Here is a 26091-nt window from a genome sequence, read left to right as displayed (position 1 = left end):
AGACAATTTGTGGTCCTACTTGGAAAACCAAATTCGTGCTGTCACGCTACCCCCTCGCAATGTGAGGGAATTGCAGGACCAGTTGGTGAGCGCTTGATACCAGATACCTCAGACTGCCTATCAGCACCTTGTGGAATCAATGCCACGGCGGGTGCTAGCAGTTTTGAGGGCTAAAGGTGGTCCTACATGTTATTAGCAGGGTGGTCATAATGTAATGGCTCTTCGGTGTATATAACAATTCTTTAAGGCCAGAACCACGTCTAAGATCATTTCCTTTTTCTGATTAATTCGGTTTGCATTGATTCTTTTTTCTGAGTATTCAAAATTTTTACTAGAAGTTTATAACTGGCCTATGTAACCTAAATTCATGGTCTCAATAACCCAGTCAATATCGTCTTCGAAAGTGACGACGTTTTTCCTTGTTCCTTTGACAAAAACATAATTAGTTTCACCTCTATAAAAACGTAGTTTTCAAAAATTTTATTTTACATTGTTATCGAAATTGTTTTTGGATTTGAAAGAACAAATGTCTGTGTTTTATTTATATTTATTACAGGAAAAACTTTTATACAGTTCATGACACTAAGACAAAGCGCACATTTGCGATTAATGTATTATACACAATGAAAACAATATTTCTTAACATGGAAAAAATTACAAGATAATTACACCAGTATGATATTATAAAGGAAAACATAATTATCGTCAAAGAACGTTTGAAATACAATTCTTATTGCAAAATTAATGAAGTCCTTTAACGGATTTGTTTTAATATTAGAAGTATATGAAAGGATAAAGTTAAATCTTGAGAAATTATTTAACATTTCTCGTAGCATCTCTGTAGTGATTAAACTTGGAATGAGTTTAACTATTGACTTAAGAATATATTGTTTTATTAAGTAACAAAGTATAAACCTTAATATACAGCAAAAGAAGCAATTTTTGCTTTTTATTATTGCATTTCATTTAATCAACATATGTCTTACGCTTTCGTCGTCTTCTCGAATTTATTGTAATACCCCTCCTTTCACTGGGCCTAATTATGTCTGATGAAGTGAGATTAGAGATTCTTGGATCGAAAACGGGATAAAAAACTTTTTTGGGGACAAGATCAGTGCTCTCTGCCTGTCGAAGTGCTGCATCGATAACGTCTTTTGCGCTAAGAGGTCGATCTGCGTCATAATCAGAGATGGATGAGAAAGAAGACTCTCGTAATCTTGTATCCTTTGAGCTCAATCCTCGATCATCCACATCTGAATGAAAAGGTCTCTTGGAGCCATCTGATGGAGGTAGAAAGCCTTCTTTTCGTTCATCAGATCGGGGTGGTGAAGTATTCCGTAATCGTGTCCCAGAAAAGTCACGAGATCCATCTCTATCCTCTCGTATTGGTAATGTATCACTTGGTTTTAGTTCAGATGGGTTGTCATATCTATCCCCATACCTGTCATCATTATATTTACTCCTATTTCTATCTAAACTGCTCTCTTTATATTCAGCACCATCATCATATCGATCTCTGTCACGATCATATCTGCTTTCATCATATCTATCTCTAGTACGGTCATACCGTTCCTCTCCATGCCTGTCCTCGACAAATCTATCTCTGTTTCGATCGTACCTATCTTCCGCATATCTGTAATCATATCTATCTCTGTTTCGATCGTATCTGTCTTCTTCATATCGGTCATCATATCTATCTCGATTTCTATCATATCTGTCATCTTCATATTTAGGATCTTCAAATTTATCTCTCTTTCGATTATATTCATCTTGTTCTCTGTTGCGTTCGTTCCTATTTATAGGTCCATCTCTGTCTCTGCGTTCGTCCCTATTTATAGGTCCATCCCTGTCGAATCTATCTCTACTTGAAGCATCTCGATACCGATCTTCTTTGTTTCCGTCTTTGTCATATCTAACACCATCATCCCTTAGAGTAGAATCCCTACTTCGCACATTAGTGCGCCTGCTTCGCTCATAGTCATCATCATCGGTATATTTTTTATTTGGATCATCTGAACGATAATCGCGTCTTCTATCGTCGTATGGAGTACTGATAGGCTGATTTGGTCTTGATCGTGAATTTGCATTGCTAAGTCTGTATTCATCATCCTCAGGTGAATATGATCTACGTTCTAAAGATATTTCATCGTTTCCTAGTTTTGATGGTTGCTTAATTTCATCACTTGCATAATATTCTCTTCTGCCACTTGGAGATATCCTAGAACTTTCTATTCTGGTGGAAGTTGGTGTTCTTCTAGATCGGTCATCATCATCTTGGTATTTTGTATCTATTATAGTGGGACGCCTGTTATTCTGATAAGATCCATCTACTCTTCTTTCATACGCATATGCGTCTTCATCAGGTTCTCGAGTTATATACCTATCATCTTTTACTCTTGTAGGAGCGATTCTATCTCTACCATCAAGGCGAGGAAATTTATCTAAATCATCATCTTTAAAAATTTTCCTGTCACGATTTTCAATACCCACATCTCTTTTCAAATCTGATGTATCATCTTCTACATAAGATCTTGAGCCACTACTGAGATACCGGCGATCGTTTATTGTGCTTTCAGTTTGCCGCGTATATTTTATTCCCTCAAGAGTCGGGCCATAATCAGTTCTACTGCTCTGTATTGAATCTCTGCCGGAGCCTCGAGTTTCAGGGCGATAATGATCTTCTTTAGAATCGTATCTGGAAGAATCTACAGCTTCATCTCGATAATTATATCTATCATCTGTTCTGCTGCGTGTGCGACTAGGTTGGACAACATCATCTCTAAATCTATCTCTGTAGCGATATTCATCATCTTTAGTCAATTTTCTCCTATCATAGTCCTCAACTCTGTCATCATCATATCTTCTTCTAGATTCATCTCGATATCTGCTTTCTGGTATTTTATCATTACCTCTTTCTGTTGGATATCTTTCATCAAACCTTTCAGCAACATCTCTACTTCTTTCTTCATCACGATACAGCCGTCTTTTTTCATCTGTCTGTCTGTCTTGATACCTATGTTCTCTTACTCGCCTATCTTGAAAATCATCTCTGCTCTTCCTCTCTTCATTTGGATATTTCTCAAAGTATTCATCATCGGAAGATACTCTAGAACGATCTCTGTTAATTCTTCTATCTCGATCATCATAACGGTCACTGTCTTCTTCTTTCTTATCTGGATATCTTTGAACAGTTATTCTATCTCGATATCTATCTTCAAAGGATTTATCGTCGTACTTTCCTTCGTCTCCTCTGCGCCGATCACGTCGATCATCTACACTCCTATCTTCCTCAACTATTCTATCACGATTTCTGTTATCTCTTGTTGGTCCATAGCTATCATCTTCTCTTTTCCTGTCTTCCACGTGTCTATCATCATAGGGTATTCTATCCCGATATCTATCTTCCCTATCATCATATTTGTCAACATCCCATCGTCGTCTCGTATTTAAATTTCTGTATCTGTCATCTCTATCACTGTCTCTGTCTCTCAGTCTTACGTCCTCCTGAGATGGAGGTCGTATAACTCGACTATCTCCTTTAGGCATTTTATCATCTTCGCTTCGATCATTATCACGTACCGAATCAGCCCGATCATCGAATCCTCTGTCTCTATTATTATTGCCTGGAAGAAGTTCTCTCCTATTTTCGAAATTTGGATTTCTGGATGCTAAATCGTCCTCGGGGAGTCTGGAATTCACAACAGTAATGGGAGGAATTTCCTCACGCGTGCTACCACTTTGATTAAGATGCGTTGTTTCTGAAAAATAAAAACAATCATTACATATTTTTTATGAGTTTTGACAAAATATTTCATTACATTTCCCGCAAATATAATTTTACATAAATATCTGTTTTAAATTATGATTACAGTAAATGAATATCTAATGTAGCAATAGCTTTAAATTAAATTAAAAGATAATAATTACATTGTGATACCGTCTTTTTATTTTTATAGTTTAATCTTTAGAAATCCATAGAAAATAGTTCGTATAAATGCTTAAGTGAAAAGCCTTTTTTTCGAAATGACTTATAAAGCTAAAAAAATAACTTTTTTTCAATTATTAAGTTTTTTTTTCTCAGTAAAATTATTCTTTTATTAGTGATACTAATAAATATTAGTGGCTTAATTTTTATTTTTGCTCTGCAAATAATTTATGCTTCAGTTATAATTTAGTAGTAATATTTCTATAAAATGAAGTTCATTTTACCTTTAATATTTTTCTATCACTGTAATAAATAATCATTATTTGAAATAATCTGGTCAGTTTTATTCATCAGTATGAGAGAATCGTATTTGGCTACTAATATAAACAATTTGATTTGAGTATCTTAAAATTTTAAAAAGTTTCAAACAATTTTCCAAGTTGTTTTTTTAATTTTCAAAAGAAAGCTCAAAACGATCAGGGATTTTTCAAATATTTTATTTTGTATCATAAGACAGAATTTAACAACAATAATACCTTACGATGATCGCCTGGAAATTAAACTTCGATGGTATAGAGAAAGAAAACATTCAAAAGAAAACATACATTTATGGGGGGTGATCCCCACAATGCTGGTCTTATTTTTAATAAATCTTGTTTAATAGTACAAGAGGAAATCTATGGATAACCCATTATCGTGTTGAGTTTTCCTTTAAAAAGTTCGAAACTACTTAGAAATTGCTTGAAACTTCTTAACATGTTCAAACAGAGCTTTTATCATTAGTTGCCAAATACGATTCCCTGCAAAATTCTGAAAAAACTTTAAATTTCTTATACTCATGCACAGTATAAAGGAACTAATTTAAATACTCATATCTGGCGCAGTTTTTTACGAATTTCTTTAAAATTTTAAAACAACAATTTCGTAATTAATTTTAAATGTCTCTACAAATTTTGTTTAATTCTTTTGAATATCTATGAAGTTATAGCAAAAACACGCAATCCGAAAAAATAAATCTTTTATAAAAATGTCCATTTCTTCATAAATATTTATTCTAGGATTACGAAAATTTTTGCAGTTATTAAAAATAACAACTAAAGTAATCGATACAGGTTACAAGTCTTTTTTGCTTGATTTTTTCGCATAGGGTGTTCAAAGGTCCTTGTTTTTTTTCGCACTTTATTGTAGATCTTCCAAACCTCTAAAAGCTTTAAATCTTATGAAAAATCAGATGAACTAAGCACCTCCAAAGTTACAAAATAATCCTTTAAATATTTCCTAAGAAATTTTTAAGGGATTTTTTTCGTACTTTATTGTAGATCTTCCAAACCTCTAAAAGCTTTAAATCTTATGAAAAATCAGATGAACTAAGCACCTCCATTGTTACAAAATAATCCTTTAAATATTTCCTAAGAAATTTAACAAAAATGTCAAAAACTGAAAGCGTTTCTTCCATTATTGTTGGTTAGTGTTCGTCAGTAATTAAATTCCTATAATTTCTTTAAGTAAGACGGAAAAAAAATTACATTGATTCGTCATATTTGAAAGAAAAAAAAACTCATTTAAATAAATGTGGTAAAATTTTCTCAGCGTTTGTGGCAGCCTGTCGAATTTCTTTGCTCTGAGATGTTCAATTAGGATGTTTGGAATTAAACTACTGGAAACTTTATACAAGAATATCTCCATACCACATATTTTAAACGACGACTTGAAAACTTTGAAGGTAAATGATTATTAATTAATTTCTTTAATTTGGTGAGAAAGCAAAAAAAATTTAATATTTGAGATATTTTTCTCGTAGTACATATTCTTGAAGCTATACTCTGTAGAGTTATTATTTTGGCCCCATTGTATTTATCATTTTTACAGTTTCATCTAAGGAACAACAGATTTTCAACGGATTTTATTTTCAGAATTTGAAATGAAAAATTTTTTTGTCTTGAATTAAATTTCAAACATCCTATGTTTTCCAAAGTTCATCAAATTTTTATCCGACGATAACCTCATTTCTTATAAACAGAGGAGTTTTTATTTATTTATCTTTATTTCCGATCATTGCATAACTAAATGCAACTAAGTTTCGAAATTTGTTTACAAATCTATGTTATCCTAGGAAAAAGAAGATATGATTAGAATTATTCCAATATTATATAAAAATATGAATTATGATAGAACAACCATTACTTTGAATTATTCACGGCATAGCTGTTTCAGTTACGGGAAAAAGAACAAGATGGGAAAAAAAAAACTAATCAGCGATTAGTTTTTTTTAGAAAATAAATGAGAGAATCGGAGAATTGGTGGATCATTTGTAAACAAATATTTATTTTTATAAATTAATAAATTCTTTTTACGATGATACAGCAAATTATTCATGGACTTATTTTAAGTTTTAAATAATTCCGTTAAATTTTTTTTCAAATTTGATTACCGAAGTAGGAGTTGCAGAAATTTCTGTTTTGGATTAAAATAAAGTTATTAATTGCTATTAAATTTGCTGCATAATTTTTTTAAAGATATGTTTTTATTTAAGTAAATATAAGTAATATAATATATTTTTCAAAGAAAAATAAAGGAAAATTTTGAAAAACCATTATTATTTTATTTTTTGCAGTCGCATTAAAGGCATAAAATGTATGCTTTATAATAATATAAATTTCTTTTCAATACAATTTCACAACATAAAATAAAACTTTATTTTATTTTTGTAAAAAGTCTAACAATACGATAGTAGAGTACTTATATTACAAATTAAAGAAATAATTTTCATTCAAAACAGCACGATTCACTAAAAACAACATGATTTATTTAAAACAAAGAATTTTATTAAATTATAACTTGCAATAATCTGATTAAAAAATATGTTATTCTTCTGAACCTTGTGTTGATATACGATATCATTAAACCTGGTTTAAATTTTAAGGAGTAAGTTGTTTGAATAAAAGTTATTGCAAGCACTTATTGCATTGTTGTCGTAATTTTAATTTTAGTTTCTAAATATGAAATTTTGCATAAAAGTGTAAAATAAATTGTCATTTCCTTAGTTAGAACATGTAATCTGAGTATGTGTTTTTAGACGGAAAAAGTATTTTTATGTTTTAAATTAACTTTATTAGTATAATTTGTATAATTAAAATTGAGAAAAGATGCCAGTTTTGAAGCACTCTAATCCATCAACATTACATTACAATAACATTATACCAGCAATACCAGCTGCAATACCAGCATACCATAATCATGCAATACCAGCTGTAGCCATTATATTAGTAATAACTAGAATATAATATTATTCATATGTAACCAATTTAATACTAATAACAGGAATATATTATTATATTCATGCATAACCATTATATTAGTAATTACCAGCGCATAATAAGAGATATAACCATAAAAATTATCCCTATATGATAAACCATTATAAGAAATAACCAACATATAATATTAGTACACTGAGAAAAAAAGTATGATCAAAACTATCAACATGGTAAAATTTATCGTGTTTCAGGCTTTATGAGAACACCCAAAAGCTCCAGTAATTTCTACCAAAGCGCTTTTTGTAATGATTTTGGTAAAATTTACAATAAAATATAGTTTTATAATATGTGGTAAAATTTAGTAAATGACAGCGAAGTACAGCGAAATTTCTGCTACCATATGAACGGAAAAATTACCAAATCAATGGTTTAAATTCCGATTATTGTGGGCTTCATAAACCAGAATTATGCTTTTTCTTACCAAAAATGTTATTACCATTGTACGGTAATTTTAACAGAATTTTTTTCTCTGTGAAATAAATATTATTTCGGTAACTACCTGCATACAATATTAGCTGTAACAGTTGTATTGATAATAACAAACACGTAATATTAACATAACCATTACATTGATAAAAGCTTGCGTATAATATTTATAGAAATAATTATTTTGGTAACAACCAACAATATTAACCATAACAATTATGTCACAACTTATAACCAGTAAATAATATTAGTGTAAAAAATAAATATAAGTCAACTTGTTTTAAATTAAATGTTTACTAACTTTCATTGGCAAATTCTGAATTATTAACTTCTGTTGGGATAATTCTGCTTTTTGAACTTGAACTTATATTTCTTCTTTCATCGTGTTGTATTCCTGTTGTATTTCGATGATTCTTCTCTATTGATTTATCTTCATTTTTTTCGTTTGGTGAAGATGGAGATCTTTGTGAAACATCTTCCTCATCATTTGGTTTTTCTAGTAATAATTTAAAAACATTGAATGTTAATTTCATACACACAAATAGGGTATTAAAATACCTTAAATCTTTATATATAATATGAATCTGTCTTTGTATGATAACAAATCGATTTGTTGGCAAAAAGTTGCAGTTACAGCTACAATTAAGACTTGATACTTAGACACAATTTGTCTACAGTGGTAGAAAAAGGTTTAGACAACATTTCATAAGAATTTTTTTTAAATCAGTGGGATTGAAAATTGATTGTTTAAAATCAATTCATGGTTGCTTGTTTAAATGTTGTTTTAAAAATAAAATTAAACTATTCAAAGTATCTATCATAATCAAAAAAATTAAGAACCGCATAATTTGTGATATAATCATCTTTCAATACCTATAACCATAACTGGTACTTTATCAATTTACTAGCTGTACCCTGCGTGCGTTGCAACGCTTTCAATTTGAATTTGAATTTTGTATTTAAGTGTGTAAATGACATTTGCGATTATGATTTGAAATGCAAATTTTATTTAATGGTGAAAAAAAGCAGTTAATTCTCTAGGATATCATTAGTGCATTTTCAAACAGACATGTATGGTGATGCACACGGAGCATGAAACATATTTTGGACAATGATCTGAAATAAGACTGGATCTATGGTGACATCAAGAATTTCTGCTGATATCTGATCAGTTTTAGAAGGTGGTTTTTTTTCAATAAGCCAAATTAGAATGTGTGCCTGAGGCAATCCTCGTTTTTGCCATTCAATAGAGTACACCCAACACCGTGTCTCTCTAAAAACATGACGCTTCACAATGAAATCAAGTAAAGATTATCATTTTTGTTTGAACACACGTGCTGTAATATCATGACGATCCGATGATGATTGTCCTGGTAACAAAATATCTCTAATTTCAACCCAAGCAGAATTGCACGTAAATGTAATAAATAAATCTAGGAGCCCATATGCGAGAACATATGTCATTGCATCCTGTGAGTATTCATACATGTGCCTTGGAGTCCAAGGCACATGTATGAATACTCAGACATGTATGAATACTACATTTGCAGGGAGTCCAAGTTTTTCTCCCTGCAAATGTAGTCGGCAATATAATCATTTTCCCCACATCATTAGGATTAACGTTACCATCATTAATTATTGCATCCCGTAAATGAATGCATTCTTCTGAACGTAATTTGGTTTGATTTAATTTAATATACAGTAGGCGTTCAGTTTCAATTTTCGCATACATATCGACAATGTATTGATGAACTAATTGTCGACATTTTAAAGTATGATTATCAGCGTTTTGGCAATCATTAATCTATATGCATAAAAACTTATTGCACTTGCTTTCTTATTGGTTTTCTCGCCTGTTTGCGGACTTCTTAATTTTATGTTAAAATAATATCCCTCCTCTCCTCACCAAAATAAAATAGGATATTGCAATGCATCATATGATCGATACGTTTCTGAGAACTCTTTGAACGTCACGATTTCTGCGATGAAGAACTGTATCGCGGGAGGTAAATTCTTCGCCAACTATAACAATAGCCACTTCATCCAATGTTGGCGCATTGTATTTTTCTTTGTGGTGGCCTACAGGTGTTTTTTCAGCTCTAATAACAACTTTGTAAATATCGGATGACATTTAGTCTAGGGCAATTGTGAACAGCCTAATTAACTGATTATGTTGATCGAAAAATTTTTGTAATACGGTAACAATTTTTCGTTTAGTGCCATTGTTTACCTGACAACGTTGATTGACTTGATCATTTGTGTTATCCATGAAATAAATTTGTAGAAATTTATGATCTGCGTTAGGCATTGAAAGAAGTGATCCTTGCACGATGATAAATTTGGCCTTGCACTTTGAATGTTGGGATGTAATTCTCGTTCAGGATACGTGTAGCACCGAATAAAGTCATTTAGAAACACGAATTGTACCGGCGTATATGCGCCAAAAAATGTTTCGATTGGTTTGTTTGACCTGATACGAAGGTTGATAATGTCTCGGCAGGCGACGTAAAATCTTGTAGTTTCTGTATGCTTCTAGAACAGCAAATTTCAGCTGTTTCATTTTTAAATTTGAGAGCATTACAAAACATACATAATTGATATATTTCTCCGATGATGACACTTGGGGGAAGACTATAGTTTGTTGTCGGATCATAGTGAAATGCACTGAAATTCAAATCAGAGTATTGGCAGCGTCTGAATAGCGAAATGCGTTCTCGGTCGGTTTTCATTCTTGCTTCCCGTTGCTCTGATGTTTCCGACGAACGGGCTTGTGTAGTTCGTAGTTGATTTGTTGACAGTCTTCTTTCCTGTTGCTCAGACGTTTCTAAGGAACGGGCAAAAGCATTCTGTTCTCGATTAGTTTCAAGTCTTTTTCCCGTTGCTCCGATGTTTCTGAAACACGGGTAGTTCTCTTTTTGCGCGCTTGAGATGTCGACCGACTAAGAGCGATTTGCTTAGGCGGCATATTTTTGCAAATATTCTTTCTGACAACGAAAAAGAAATGTAAAAGTTGGCAGTGGTCGCAAATTTGCTAAATCGAAATATCACATACATATTTTAAATAATAAAAAGAGCAATAAAAATGAGATGAATAAGAAATATGAAAATTATAAGATTTAAAACAAAAATCAATTTTATAAATGAAAGAAATAAAATGGATGAATTCGAAAACTTTGCATAAATAAACAAACAAACTAATAGTTTTCAAATGACAACTGTCACAGCACTGAAATCTTCGAAAAGTATATTTAATTTTGCTAACCTAAAATTACGTACTAAATATAAATATTTCTGAAAACGTGCAATTTGAATGAAATTTGCTTTTGTCTTTATATTTATTAAACAGTTTTCACAGTACTGAATCCGTGATACGACCAACAATTAAGAAATCTATTCTCGTTGATTTTACTTGCTTGTGCTCACCTGACATAAAGAAAAGCGCGAATTAAAAATTAAAGTATATGCAATTTACTTTAATTTACTTTTCTAAATGAATAGAGTTATAAGATAGAAAATATCACTGTTGTTATCTTCAAGATATTTGAAAATTGAATCGTTTATAGCAAAATTTAAAACAATGGCTAGCTTTTAACCAATCAGAAAATTCCATTTCGACTTTCACTGATATCGCTGGAACGGTTTATCGCACGGGATAAAAAGTATCCTATGTCCTTCTCCTGGCTCTAAACTACCTCCCTGCCAATTTTCAGCTAAATCGGTTCAGCCGTTCTTGAGTTATAAGTGAAGTAACTAACACGACTTTCTTTTATATATATAGATTTATGCTAACATATGCCAAAAAAACTATTTTTTTTTAAAATTTTTTATTTTGTTAAAACGCGAGTTTTTTCTTAGAAGTTAATTCTAGTACTAAGTTTTGCAAATGAACTATAAATAAAGTTGTATTTTTTTATTTAAAGAACTAAATCAGTTCTTAATTAACGCAACTTCTTTGAGGTAATTGCAGTGAACAGAAATGACAAAACGTTAGTTGCTAGATATAGTTAAAGCTGTTTTTTGAAGAATATTTAGTCGTTCTTTTTAGCGAATAAAAAACCATATTTATACGTGTTAGGTTTTAAATATAGTACATTACTCATTACATTTATAACTGTTTATACTGTTAGGTTTTGTTTATCTTCTTTAGTCAAAGCTCTTTATGCTAATTATGAAAATAGTTTAGAATATAAATATGAAGATGCTATAGTTTTGTAAAAATGACAAGCAATTGTAATCTAATTTTTAAATATTCGAAAAGTTATTCCAACTATACAGTGCCTGAGTTAAAAAAAAATTTGTAAAAATTGAGAATTATTGATTGTATTTAATAAGAAACGTTAATTAAATTTAATTATTGATATTTATCTAGGTTAAAAAGTGTCTATGGCTAAAAATGTTTACAAGTGAAAATTTACTAATTTTTCAAATATTTAAGTTATTAGTATCTTTTAAGGACCTGATAATTCTTTACGGTAAGATAAAATAGTTTAAAATTATTACTTTTTTCTGAGTTTAAATGAACTTAAACTGCTACTTTTCCATTTTCGTTGTTGGAGGAGCAACACCTTTAACATGTTTTTGACTGAAAGTAAGAAAGCAAAATTCTTGAAAAACTTCGCTATGGTAACCGACTCTGCTATCAGACAACTCATAAGCTGCTTACCATATATCTCTAAATATGTTAGATTCAGGGGCTCTACAAAGTAAAGCAAAAAAAAAGTACAAGCAATTTTTAATATATTTTTTGAAAATATATAAATTAATAAAATATTACAAATAGTAATAAACGTACACTTTCATAAAGACATACATTTAATTAGTTTCAAACTGGCCATCTTTTTCAGCGATGCAGAGGTGAAAACGCTTATTGAAATTTTTAGCAATAATTCGCAAGTCTGCGGCTTTTAATTTGTCTCATTTACAACGAAGTGATTGCTTTAGAGAGTCCAAACCACTGTGCGATTTATTGCATGCCGTTGACTCAAAAATGGACCATACACTGTAATCCTTGGAATTGAGATCTGGTAAGAAAAGTAGCTATTCTTCAGAAGGTATCATTTCCAGAAAATGCGCATTGCACCACTTTTGTGAGCCTCGAGAGATGGTGCGGAGCTTGTTAAAACGTCCAGTTTTCGTTGCTGAAGTGCTTTTTGCCCTTCCTCCCACGAAAGAAGAACAGCTTCTATAAAACCCCGCTGGTACACTTTCTGATATATTTTTAACACCCTCATCCACAAAAACCATAAGTGTTATGTCGTTTGAGGAATATCCGCACCAGACCGTAACTGATTTTTGGATTTTTTGCGATGTTTTACAATTGCTGTGGTACTTGTAACGTCTACTGACTAGATCTAAACGTTCTAGGAGTTGTGATCTTGATGGACGGTTAAAAGCTTCTCATCAGTGACAAGAAATCTCTCCCCGAGCTGATTTGATTTGCGAGCTGATTGAGAGCTGATTTCAATATAAGTGTTTGCAACTTTGAATCACTGCTAAAGGTGGCCATTTTGAACCCAATTAAATTTATTTATCAGTAAAAGTCTACTCGCATTATCATGTGTATTTTTTTGATTTTGTTTATTTTTAATGAAATAAAATTAAAAAAATGTCTTCCGTTTTTCCCCCGCTCCTGTACTAGTATTTAAAATGATTCACAGCATGGATATCCTAAATAGAGAAAATCAGAAATTAAAAATATTTTTACTTAGCAAAATTGCTGTTGCTTCATCTTTTGCTACTTTCTTCTTAGACTTTTTGTAAAAATAAATAGGGAAAAGTGAGGTAATACCGGGTAGCTATGATTTGTTGACCTATTGGAGTTAAACTGTTTGACCTAGAAACTGTCAGATTTGATCAAGTAATATAAAATATATCATTCCTGAAAACAAAATCGATCTATTACTTTCTTTTATAAATGATTTTTATCTAGAAAAAAATTCAAATCACGCGGCCTTACTTAACTAGTGGGGTAAAACTGGGTACGCATGTTAACTCTATGGGAAATTTAAGAACACTAGAATTTCAGTGAAAATGCATTACTCAAAGAGAGAGGGACAATCGTCCGGGACATAGGACTGCTGAGGACTTGAATAAAACTCCCCAGAAAAAACATAGTGCTTATTATAATTAGTTTTTTTAAAGGAAATTGCTAAGAATTTCCTTATATCTATATAAAAGCTACGATTTTCTATAAAGGGTCTTCAAAAAATTCAGTAAAATATGAAAATAGGACTTTTGTTCTTTGAAGAAGGGGTCCGCAATGAATTTTGCCTCGAAGCCCATAAGCCTTTGTTCAGCGTTGGATGTGGTTGTCTTCTTCTTCCGCTGCGTTGCAGCTGTCGGAGGCTCAGAATAAACTCTTATCAAAGGGGTAGCTGGTCTTACACTGAGAGCAGAGGTTATTGAAATAAACCAATCATCAGCGCTACTATTGGATGAAATCTTTATTGTTTGTACAGGTATGAATCTTTAGCTAACATATAATAAATAGGACTAAAAACATTTTTATAAATATAATGAGCAATAAATAATGGTAGCTTAAAAGCAAGAGAACATTAGAGAATTGTCATGGTAAAACAAACTGATTTACACACAAGAAATCGTGAATTAATAAACTACAACACACTAATACGGTAAGTCCTTCTTCTTGAATAGTAAAGTGTAATTCAACTCTTGTCCGCTAGAAAACAGAACTAATTTCCATACGATCGAGATACTCAGTCTTGCCTCACTCTTCCCTCATTCTTACTAAATATATCTTAGTGCTAATATTGACTTACTTTCTGCTTCACGATTGAGAGCAGTTCTACTTTCATCGATATCCCCAGTCTTGTTGCTTCTTGGTCTTGCAGCAAAGTCTCCCTTTGCGAGACTGGACGACCTTCCATTTAGAATTTCTCGTTTCTTTTCAAGTACTTCCGTTGGATCGACTCTTGGAAAGCTTGAGGATACCGTTGCGAGTTTAGAAATCTGATTTAAGGAACTTTCTGGAACTTCTGATGGCGTGTTTCGATTGGGGGAGGAAGTTGATGGAGGAACATATGAATAATCCACTAAAGCTCTTCGCTGGGAATTAGAAACTTGAACAATAGTCAACCCAAAATAGAACTGCAATGCAAAAATTATTATTATTAAGAATAATGATCAGACTGATTTAACCAATATCTATAAATTTACCTTTTAACTGGTCGTATCTTGATATTTTAACTAAACTCGCAGCAAACCTTACCTTTAAGCATTACATATAGTACGATGTGTAATTAGAATATCAATGACATAATTTTGTTTAAGATTACATTAATTTTGTTTAAAATCTAGTTATAAGAGGAAACATGAAGAATAAAAAACATGGAGATCTTTTAAAATTCTATTATGGAAGAAAATTTTTATTAAAGGAAAGTTTATAAACTTTTATGTAATTTGAATTAAAATTGCAAAAGATACGAATTCGAAAAGATTTTAAGAGAATTCTTACATAAATAACCATTTGCTTTAGTTTCTTTTAATTTATAAATTTTAAATTTAGTTCAAATTTAGTTAAAACATGTCTACTTTTATTATCATCTATTATTTTTTAAATCAATGAAGTTTTTTATCTTCTCGATTCAGTTTCTTGGGATTATTCATTTAACAAAACAGTATATTAAATGATTTCACGCGATATTAAAATAAGTTTTATGCAAGTTTAAGGCATAGGCTCTAAGAATGAAAAAATAATAATTATTCACTACTTTCTAAAAAAATCAATGCAGTAAAAAAATTTTACTGATAGCCTTAGTAAAATATTTTAAGGACTTAAAAAAATTTCGTTTACAATAGAAATTTCAAAAGTCGAATGTGAAAATGGAATGTCCCATTTTTTATTTATCGATTCCAAAGTTTATTCCACACATATTTTAAATTCTTAATTCATTTAAAATTCTTATCAGCTAACTAGCTATAGTTCTGAGACTAAAAAAAAACTTAACAATTGTTTAAAACGAGTGCTAATTTAAAGAAAACCTTCAAGTACTAATAAAAATTAAACGAAGTAGTTTATATTATTGGAAAAAAAATCTACATGGTAGCATTAACAAAGAGTAAAATATAATGAAATAATTAATTGAATAGCTCTGGGAATCACACGTGGACAGGGAATTAAAAAATTAATTTCTCAATTAAGATGTTAGGATGACATTTAAAATACAGCGATATTTTAACATGCTTAAAAATTTTGACTTCGTATTCCACAGCGGTGTTCAACAGATGTTCGGTATCTTTATATTCCTTGTAGTGACTTATAAAACATCAACACTATTTTAGATAATCTATGTTAAAGTCACAAGAAACAATAAAAAATAAAAAAACAATAATTTATCTTCAATTTTCGAAAAAAATGGTATGCTCAGTAAATAGTCAGCTGTTTCGCATCGAATAATTTTAAACAGCAGAATTGTTTAAATTTCTTAACAAGATTTTATACTCAGCTAGGAAGCTTTTCTTTTTAAAAAAAACTTGACAATAATTTAAAGGGGAATTTTATTTAAAAGAAAAACCAAAATTAAAGTATTAAAAAATTGATTAGTGTATTAATGAAAAAATAATATACGTGTTAGCATAAAGAATAAGATTTTTAAAAATGTTAAAATTTATATAAATTGGTTTTAAAATAGTTCTGCGAAACACGCGTGGACAGGTAATTAAAAATTATTATTTTAAGATTAAGACGGTATCCAAGGTAATACGACGATAGATAACAAACTAAAAAATAAAATACAATCACATTAAATATAATCACAATCTGATGTATAATCACATTCCATCTGAAACAGGCTTTTATAAAACTCGACATTCGTTCAATAAACGACTTTTTTTTCAAATTTCTTTACTAAATTACGATTAAATTTTTAGACGACTAAAAAAGAAACATTGCATTTTATAATTTACGAAAAAAAAAGATTAGCAATCGGTTATTAGCAACAAAAAAAAAAAAAAATGAATGAAATTGTCTTTGGGTGAATGGATTTTAATTAAGAGTTGGTGCAATTCTTTTTTAATTGCTTAATTAGCTTCAAAAATGAGACTAAAAACGCAAAAGGTGAAATAAACATTAACGGGTTCGAACTTTTGATCCCTCTCCTCGATCAGACTAATGGGACCATATTTGCCAGATTGCATCGACCCCCTATATCTTGAAGGTTGCGAATTCAAATATATATATATATATATATATTGTTTATTCAGAGAAAGTGTGTTTTTATGTACGATTTCGCAATTAGTTAACACTAAATAAATAGCATATTTTAGATCACCCCTAAGCACCATTAAGATAGTACGTGAACACTTAGTACATGAAAATCAGATCATTAGAACAAAAGCTATTCAAAGTGATATTTTTTTTCTGCCCACTGTACATAGAACGCATAAAATAAGTTAAAAATACAAAGAAAACAAGCAAAAATATCACGAAAAAGATCAAAAAATATTTTTTAAATTATTAATAATCTATATAAAGTATTCTATATATTATGTTTTAATAACACTTATGAAGACTCAATAATAATAATTTTTATCAATGTTATTGTTATTAATTTAAAAGTAAGTATAAGTAGTGCTGTTTTGCTTTTTAAAAGCATAATTAATGTTTAGTTCCTGCAAATGTTTCTACTGCATGTTATTTTTTTAAATTTTTCTTCTTAATAGTTATTTTATTTGACAGCTTTACAGTGATAACTCAAAGCTCTGAAATCTTTGTACTGTGCTTTTAAATCATGATTCTTTAACAGTAATTGTTTTTTAAAAGCATACTAAATATTTTGTTTCTACAAGCTATTCTGTTGCATATTATTTATTTCAATTTAAATTTGTTTATTTCAATAACTTATTATTGACTGAAATTTTTAACTTTTTGAAGAGCGATTAGTTTAAAAGATTTTGATGATTGATTTAAATTTGTAAGATTTTACTCTAAGATACATTTCAAATGGGTTTAACTTACTACCGAGTGAAGCGAAATGGATTTAACTTAGCAGCGAGTGAAGGTTTTTAAAGCAAACCTTATAAGATTGCACATCAATTTTCCGGGGTTTGGGAGCTTCAGTGAACATGATGTGGAGCCCACTAGTATAATTTATTGGGCTATTGATTTTTTACACTAGATTAGTTTTGGAAAATACTTATTTTATTCACAATTATTTTTTACAGTTGGTTATTTGAGGGCTCGCTACCCCCCCCCCCTTAATTTCAGCTATAATTTTTTCTAAAATTATTAACAATAATCGAATTGTTACATCAAAATTAAAAAAAAAATATTTTATTAACATTTTGGAATTATTTCATATTATTTTACTGTATGAATACAATTTCGGTACACAAAATTTCCCGATTCTATTTTAATGTGATTTAAATCTAATGAAGTTGCCCAGCAGTCCTTGTAACTTCATCAAAAATTTTGTTATTTAAAATTCTCTTTTAATTTTTGTATACTATAAAAACAAATTAATTGTTTTGCCCAAGATATTATTCAGCAGCAGTTAATTTCTAATAATGTTTCTCAATTTTATGCTTATTTTAATTACTTTGTGTTGAGTCGACACAATTTTGCACGCATTTATTGCTTAATGTATTTATATCTGCTTGAAAAATAATCAAATTGTTACAGCGAAATTATAAAAAAAATATTTTATTAACATTTTGGAATTATTTCATATTATTTTACTGTATGAATAGGATTTCGGTACGGAAAATTGCCCGATTCTAATTTAATGAAATTTAAATCTAATAAAATTGCCCAGCAGTCCTTGTAACTTCATCAAAAATTTTTCTATTTAAAATTCTCTTTTAATTTTTGTATACTATAAAAACAAATTAATTGTTTTGACCAAGATATTATTCAACAGCAGTTAATTTCTAATAATGTTTCACAATGTTATGCTTATTTTAATTACTTTGTGTTGAGTCGACACAATTTTACACGCATTTATTGCTTAATGTATTTATATATTTTTGAAAAATGATTGTAATAAATTTAGTATCGATTTAGGTATGTTTATCATTAAAAAGTTACGGAATTATATAATGCCCATGAATTGTTTTACTAAGTTACAAGGTTTTTAATTTTAAGGTCACAATTTGTATTAATAATCAAAACCAAAAACGTACTAGGAAATCTTGATAAATAAATATTACAAATTAATTAAATTGAAAATATCAAGAAACTGAAGTGTTAAGATATTACCTGATTAAAAAACTTCACTTGCTTCAAAAATATTTAAATAGTAAATAACATTTGACAAGTTTTAAGCGCTTTAAAAAGTCCTTTCGAAGTTTTGGAAGCTCTAGAAACATATAAACTGTTATTTACTATTTGTATATTTTTGAAGCGAATGAAGTTTTATAATCAGGTAATTACAGATTAATACTTTTGAATTAGGGATAAATAAATAATTTACTTATAAACAGTACAGTTATAACTTTCGGAAAATTTAGGCTAATGACAACCAAAGAAGTCTTGCCTATTTTTCATACCATATGATTCTTCTATCCAATGAAAAAATACGTACTGGAAATCATTTTCATCTAGTTTTACATATTTATGTTTTGACATAAGTTTTTGACTTTGAGTTGATGCTAAAAACTTAGGTAAAACTAATGCTGCAATATATTTTAAGAAATTTCGGTATGATTACATGTTTAAACTTATTATTTTTCATAGCTGTTTCAAAATGTGCAATTCCTAAATTCTTCCAATGTCTTTGTTTCACTGTTGGCATTTAATGTTAATTTGTCAAACTACTTTTTAAATGCGGACCAAGTCCAACCTTATTAATAACGTATATTTTTAAAGTAAATAAATTATAAATTTTAATGCATAATTTAAAACAACAAATCTTATAATTATCACCACATAAACTGGCACAATTTGAGGACTTTTTAGGATATTTTTTCCCTACTATCCCGCACGGTACTAAACCGTTGGAATCTAGTTCAGTTGTTAGTCATAAATTAATATTTGTTAGGCGTTTACATCAAGAAAAATTTATTTTGTTAAAATGATTTCTTTAGGATTGCATTATTAGGTTGAAGTTTCCATTTTGATTTTACTTGCTTTTTTCTAGGTAAAAATAAAATAAACAATCTATTTTACGACTTGTCATTCTGATAATTGTCATTAACAGAAACAACTGTTTTTTAAAAAATAAAAAGACTATTGAGAAACTATAAATACAAATTAGCTTATGTAGAATTCAATAGGAAGATAACCGTTTAAAGTTTAACAATAATAACAAGTACAAGATATGTTCAAAATGATGATTGGAAAGTCTTATGGTCGATTGAACTGAATTATTTATCCTCTTTTTTATTACATACATTTTAATTTATTAAATTATAGCGAGAAAATCACCAGTGGTGTTCCCTGTGAGTTTCTCAAGAAAGGTTAAAAGGTGAAAAACAAGCATAAATGCTTCGTGCCTGGTGAAATTAATGGCGACGTCTTTAAAATCAAGGTCGGCATGTTTACTTTAACGAAACTAATAAATACAATGCTTTTTTGATAAATTCAACTGTGGTTTTCCGGATCGAAATTTTCTAAGAAGGATATTCATTGGCAACGAGAAGTTTCGTGACTATAGCAATTATTTATAGGAATAAATAAACTTCTATCACAATTGAATGCTTGTAATATATTTTGCCTTATGCCATTATTCTTAAAGAAAAACAAGCAGTTTAAAGCTTTTACTTTAAGAGAACTAATTTTGTTTAATATAGTTTTAAAAAATGTTATATTCTAAATTAAACTTATTCCGATATATTTCTCTAGGGAAAAAATTTTGAAAGTTTTCAAGGTTTTAAGTTTTACGCCGTGGTGATAGAACTTTTGAATTTTTGAAGAGAAAAATGTTTATTATTTCCTATAAAAGTTGGCGCAAACTTTAAGGAGTAGAATATGGTGAGTGAAACACTTTTCACCATTAAATACGACATCGCTTAAGCAAAGGGAATAATATGATTTTCTGATATTCAACCACCTGACTTACACTCTCGGAAATAAAAAATAATTTTTGACCACTCTGCAACCTATGAGATGTATTTCGTTATTTTTGATTCACTTCCTCTCGAAATCATGTGATATATCTAAATTACTTTTTAAATCGTGCACAATCTCGATGCTTTTTAGAGGTTTTTCAACTATTTTTTTAAAATCTGATTTGGGAACCATTTGCAATTTATGAAGGGATGGTGCATTGTTTAGAGCATTTCCTTGTCAATTAATTTCCCCGGTTCGATACATGGTGATAGGGCGTACTTATTCACTCACGACGCTCTTTTTATTTATGTTGCATTTTCCCATCGATTCCGATTATGCGTATGCTAGATTAAGTCTAATGCTTTTGGCAAAATTCGCATCCTCAAAGAAGAGAGGATAGATTTTTTTTCAAGTTAATTAAATGTCTGTTCTCAGTGCTTCTCATGAGATCAATAAAAAGAGAACATTTTTGTGAACAGAGAGCATACATATTATGCTGTACATTATAACATGCATTCTGTTATAAGGGCTTTTTGTTACTAATTCAAGTAAAGAAAATCGTTGCTGATAAAATGTATAAAAGGTATTAATGGAAATTCATAATACTTTTTCTAAGTTTCTTAGAAGCATTCATTTTACCAATGCATTTATAAAAATCCTTCTATACTATTATTCTAAATTTAAACTGATCGGTATAGTTCCCGAGATATACTAGTTTGCAAACAGGTGATTTTGGTATAGCAAACACCTTTTTTTAAAAAAAAAAATTCTTTTAAGATTTTTATCCATAAGGATATTTTTTTATTCGAAAATAGTTAACAATTTAACTACTTAATGCAATAAGATTCTTTCTTGATACTTGGAAATGAATTTAGAAGGAGAAAAGAACTGTTCTGAAAAGCCTAGAAGGCGATTATAATGGGGAAGGCCTATTTAAGGAAAAATTTAAAGGAAAAAACCTATAAGGTAATGATCACGATATGCGTTAAAATTGTATGAACTTATTGCAATGTATTTATCAATGCATACATTTTCTCCTATCTGTACACGAGTAACACAGAGGTAATCCATTTGTTCCAATGAAATAAAGACCAGGGCCGGGCAAAGGAAGGGGATTACTGAGACATCTATAGGCGTGAACTGCTTCTATAGGCGTCTCAAGTTTTTCTCCAAAGTTTATGGAAGTAAAACTATTTTTACAAGTTTCCAAAGTTTATAAAAATGTGTTTTATATTTTGAGTATACATTACTGGAAATTAAAAAAACGAAGTTTATGTTCAATTTAATATATCACTTAACAATGACTTGCATGGTAAACAATCAAAGTTGTCCCTCCTTATGCTCCAGTTTTATTGATTATCATGTTTTGCTTCAAGTTACAAGAGTTTGATCGTTTTCAACTATTTTACAATACCTCTGAAACAGTAAAAATTTTCTGTAGTTCTGGGTAGGTTGGTAGGTTTATTTAAGTCGCACTAGAGCTGCACAATGGGCTATTGGCGGCAGTCTGGGAAACATCCCTGAGGATGATCCGAAGACATGCCCTCGCAATTTTGATCCTCTGCAAAGGGGATGGCTCCCCTGCTTTGGTAGCCCGACGATCTGCGTGTGAAGTCGAGCACTTTACGGTAGAAAAGTTTAACGAGGACCTATACCGCACGCCCTCGGTCCTTACGCAGGCTGATTAAAGTATTAACCCACCTGCTTACTGACCACAGCCAGCGATGCTTGACTTCGGTGTTCTTCTGGGAACTGTCTCTTTACGATCAGTCAGTCCACTGCAGGACCTGGGGTTCTGGGAAAAATGTAACAGTATAGCAAATAACGTTGAAGTATATAGAAGACCACTTTTTTCAAAGTTTTTAATTTTTTTCAGCTGACATTCTTCATTTTCGATAGTTTCGATAGTAATATTTGTCTCTGTTTTAATTCGAAGGAATTTTTTAACGCATATTTTCCCAATAACTGTTTTATAAAATTGACAAGTAATTTTTTTTTTCAATTTTTTCCTTCGAGTTTACTTGTTTTTTTTTTTTGTCACAGGATGCTAAGTAGAACCTCATAAAACTTCGTCCATTTTGGCTAAAGTTCTAAAATTTGGGCATGGAATATAAAAAGCAATTTTAAAAATTTAATTTGTCTGTTCGAAAAAAATATTTCAAAAATAATTTGTGCTTATCAGTTTAGCATTTACCAATGTTATTAATAAAATTGTTGACGTTTCTGTTTATGATTTTATCGGAAGCTCTCTTATGTATAATTATAACTTACAAGAGCAGTCATCAAACGTGAATTATGCCTGTGAATCGGTGATAAGTCACTGAATTAATATTTTTAATGTTACCTGAAACCTTGTATTCATTTTGTTTAAAGTTGATATCGTAAAATTTGTTTTAAGAGCTAAATAATTAAAAATCAATGGTAAGTGAAAAAAAAAGTTATGCACTAAAAACCAAAATTTAATAGAGAAAATCATTAAGGGGAACCATAAACAAATCAGCATATATTATTGACGCCAATAATTCTTGATTAATTTTACTAATTAGTCCTACTGGTATTATGTTAATTAGTGGGGTTTTTAATGGGTACGAAATTTACTAATATAGGAACAATTGTACTGTGGTAGTAGGTTTTTCACGCTCCATTGAAAGTGACAAGTATTGGAGTAACTTCCTTGATTGCGGCAATCATTAGATGGCCTAAAGCAACAGAATCATGCTAAATCATACTAATTTCAGTTCATTTTCATGTGATGAATTTCTAAAATAGTGAAATACTTAATCTATAGACGTAAATTCATCGGCAAGGGCAATAAATAAAGAAGTGGAAACATTTTTATCTATATTAAATGTGTCAGCATATGTCTTTGAGTTTTGTGCGTGATTTTGTAGTGTTGCATAAAATTGTGGAGTCGTTAAAATATTTGAATCCAACTCCAACTCCGGACTTTCCCAAGAGGTTGACTCTGACTCAAACCTATATTAAATTAAAATTTTCACTAAATTTCAGGAAAGTATTAATTGTTACGATATCAGGATTTTTTGCAATGTACAATTACTGTTAATTTAACAGATAATTTGATTGCTATTCTAATTTTCTAATACTAATTAAAAACCTCTATTTTTTATGTCTGTTCTATTTTATCTTATAACAGTTGAACAACCGATCCAATTTTGAACTACTAATGTTCAACTTCTTAGCTTTGTAATTTTAAACCCAATCCAGAAAACAAGGGAACTACTGGATCAAGAAAAAAATAATTTTTTTAACCATTCTTCATAAGATCAACCATTCTTCTAACGAGAAGTTAATACTATGACCCTTCTACGCCATATACTATACTCTGTAATAATCCTTCTGCATCAGAGGTTTAAAACACTTACATAAGAAATATATTTTGAATTTATCGAAAATAAGGTTAGTTGACCAGAACAGAAATCACAAGTAAAATTTTGGTCATAACTCTTTTTATCGAATTTTTTAAATCAAAACAAATAGCATCGATAATAAATTTAATAATAAATTTGATTATAGTAAATTTATTTATACATAATAAATGTAAAAAAAATATTCTGATTAATTAAGCTAATAAATCTAATGAAGAAAAATCCTATAAATACTTTTACAACCTTAATGAAAGTTTGTTCAAATTTATACAAGAAAATGATTTTTGAATTATGAGAAAAATATATTAAAAGGGATTTTGAATTACATGATTACAGGAAAATTGATCTGTTTACTAAATATTGAGAATTAATGTATTGAAAATTAGCAGCATTTAAGATTAAATATCTGATGACTAACTATTTTATAATGAACAAAATTGAGGAGATTTTGACAAAGCCAATAAAGCCGAACATAGCTATTAAGTTTCATGTTCATGTTAGTGGAACGCGGAGAATGGGTTTTGAATAATAATAGTATAATAATAATTTTTTAAAAAATGTAAGTGACTGTTTCAATCATGTCTTTCTCTTTTAGCTCTGAAAATGATTTACATTAAATTTTTAGAAAATAATAACAAAAAAATTCTATAAATAAATCAATAAAATGTTACAAGACACTCACCCAGACTAGCCAAAACATGGTGATTAGTGTGATTAGAGTTACAACAAATCCAATACCAAAACAAACACCATTACAACAACGATCAACTAGCCTGTGTCTTCGAAACTCATCTGAGCCCATTGCTTTCGTATTGCTTGAACCTGAATCTTTAAAGACCTCGAGGTATTTTACTATCGCCCATTTTGGCGCTATAAGTTTGGTGGAAATCCGGTTTGTTTTTGAAACTCACTTTCAGTGTCGTCGCATCTTTGGAAACCAAGTAAAAGTGATTTCTCTGCACTTGAAATTAACTCAGATGTAACTTCTTGTGCGTCATTGTGGAAGTTTTTGTCAACCTTAAATTGCATCACAAGACCAGTTTGGGAGAGCGAGTTACCGAAATTTATTCAAAAATAATTTATGTAGAAACTGGACGAAGTGGTACTAATAGTAGAGTAAACTATGATCGAATTAATGTAATTTTGCTTTTTAAATATCACTAATGCTGATTATTCATACTTATTTTATAATATGATAAATAAGAAATATATTTTCTAGTGATTTATAGTTTTTAAAAATCTAAGTAACACAACTTGATGTGAAGAAGAGTTTCTTAAATTACGTTATAAACTATCTACATAGAATTAGACGCAATGGTAATTTTAATTTCTTTAACTAAGAAATTAATAGAAATTAACTGAGAAACTAAACATTGAATCAATCTACGTTTCTTTTGAAATTTTGACTACAAAGTGTGTGACAAATGCTTAAGTATTAAAAATAATTTTGAAAAAAAAAAACTCACAAATTTAAACGATGACATCAAGTTTAATTGCCACTACCTTAATCTTTTTTCTATTAATTTTTACTTTTTATATTTTTTTAAACAATATAACGTGGTATGAAGGAAAAGTTTTCTAAATTGATTCTATTTATGTAAAACTGCAAGCAGTGGTACTTAAAATTTAGTTCTTTGTGATTAAAGTTATACTACCTTTGCTTAGAAATTTTGACTTTGAACTTATTCGGTAAAATAACATGCAACTAAAAGTAACAATTAAATGTAAACAATTCAGTTACTATTTATTCTGAGCAATTTGTTTGGAGTAAGGAGTTTTCTAAATTAATTCACGAACTATTTCTGTAAAAACCGGTCTCAATGGATCATTTGATTTGGTAACTAATGACCAACGTTCATTACTAATACTAATAATTAATATAACCGCTAAGAACTAATTAGTAATTTCAGATACAAAGAAAATTAACAAATAAATTTATGTTTGAAATACGCAGGAATTTCAACTAAAAATAGCTCTTTTAGGAAAAGTCATTTCTAAGTAATAGCATAAAATAAAATGAATATAATGATA

The 26091-nt window shown here is 29.8% G+C and overlaps 1 protein-coding gene across 1 annotated transcript; it reads right to left on the bottom strand.

The window, feature by feature from the left end:
• Positions 1-531: 531 nt before the first annotated feature.
• LOC107450637 (uncharacterized protein DDB_G0283697) lies at positions 532-25041 on the bottom strand. The gene is made up of 4 exons (XM_016066473.3): positions 24743-25041; positions 14448-14775; positions 7970-8164; positions 532-3758 (listed from the first exon to the last, which is right to left on the bottom strand). Exons 1-4 carry the CDS (start codon positions 24860-24862, stop codon positions 967-969), a joined length of 3435 nt encoding a protein of 1144 aa, XP_015921959.1. The 5' UTR covers positions 24863-25041; the 3' UTR covers positions 532-966.
• Positions 25042-26091: the final 1050 nt, after the last annotated feature.

This window comes from Parasteatoda tepidariorum, chromosome 7 (assembly GCF_043381705.1).
Source record: "Parasteatoda tepidariorum isolate YZ-2023 chromosome 7, CAS_Ptep_4.0, whole genome shotgun sequence".
Classification (NCBI taxonomy): domain Eukaryota; kingdom Metazoa; phylum Arthropoda; class Arachnida; order Araneae; family Theridiidae; genus Parasteatoda; species Parasteatoda tepidariorum.
This window is presented reverse-complemented; position numbering and strand designations above follow the sequence as displayed.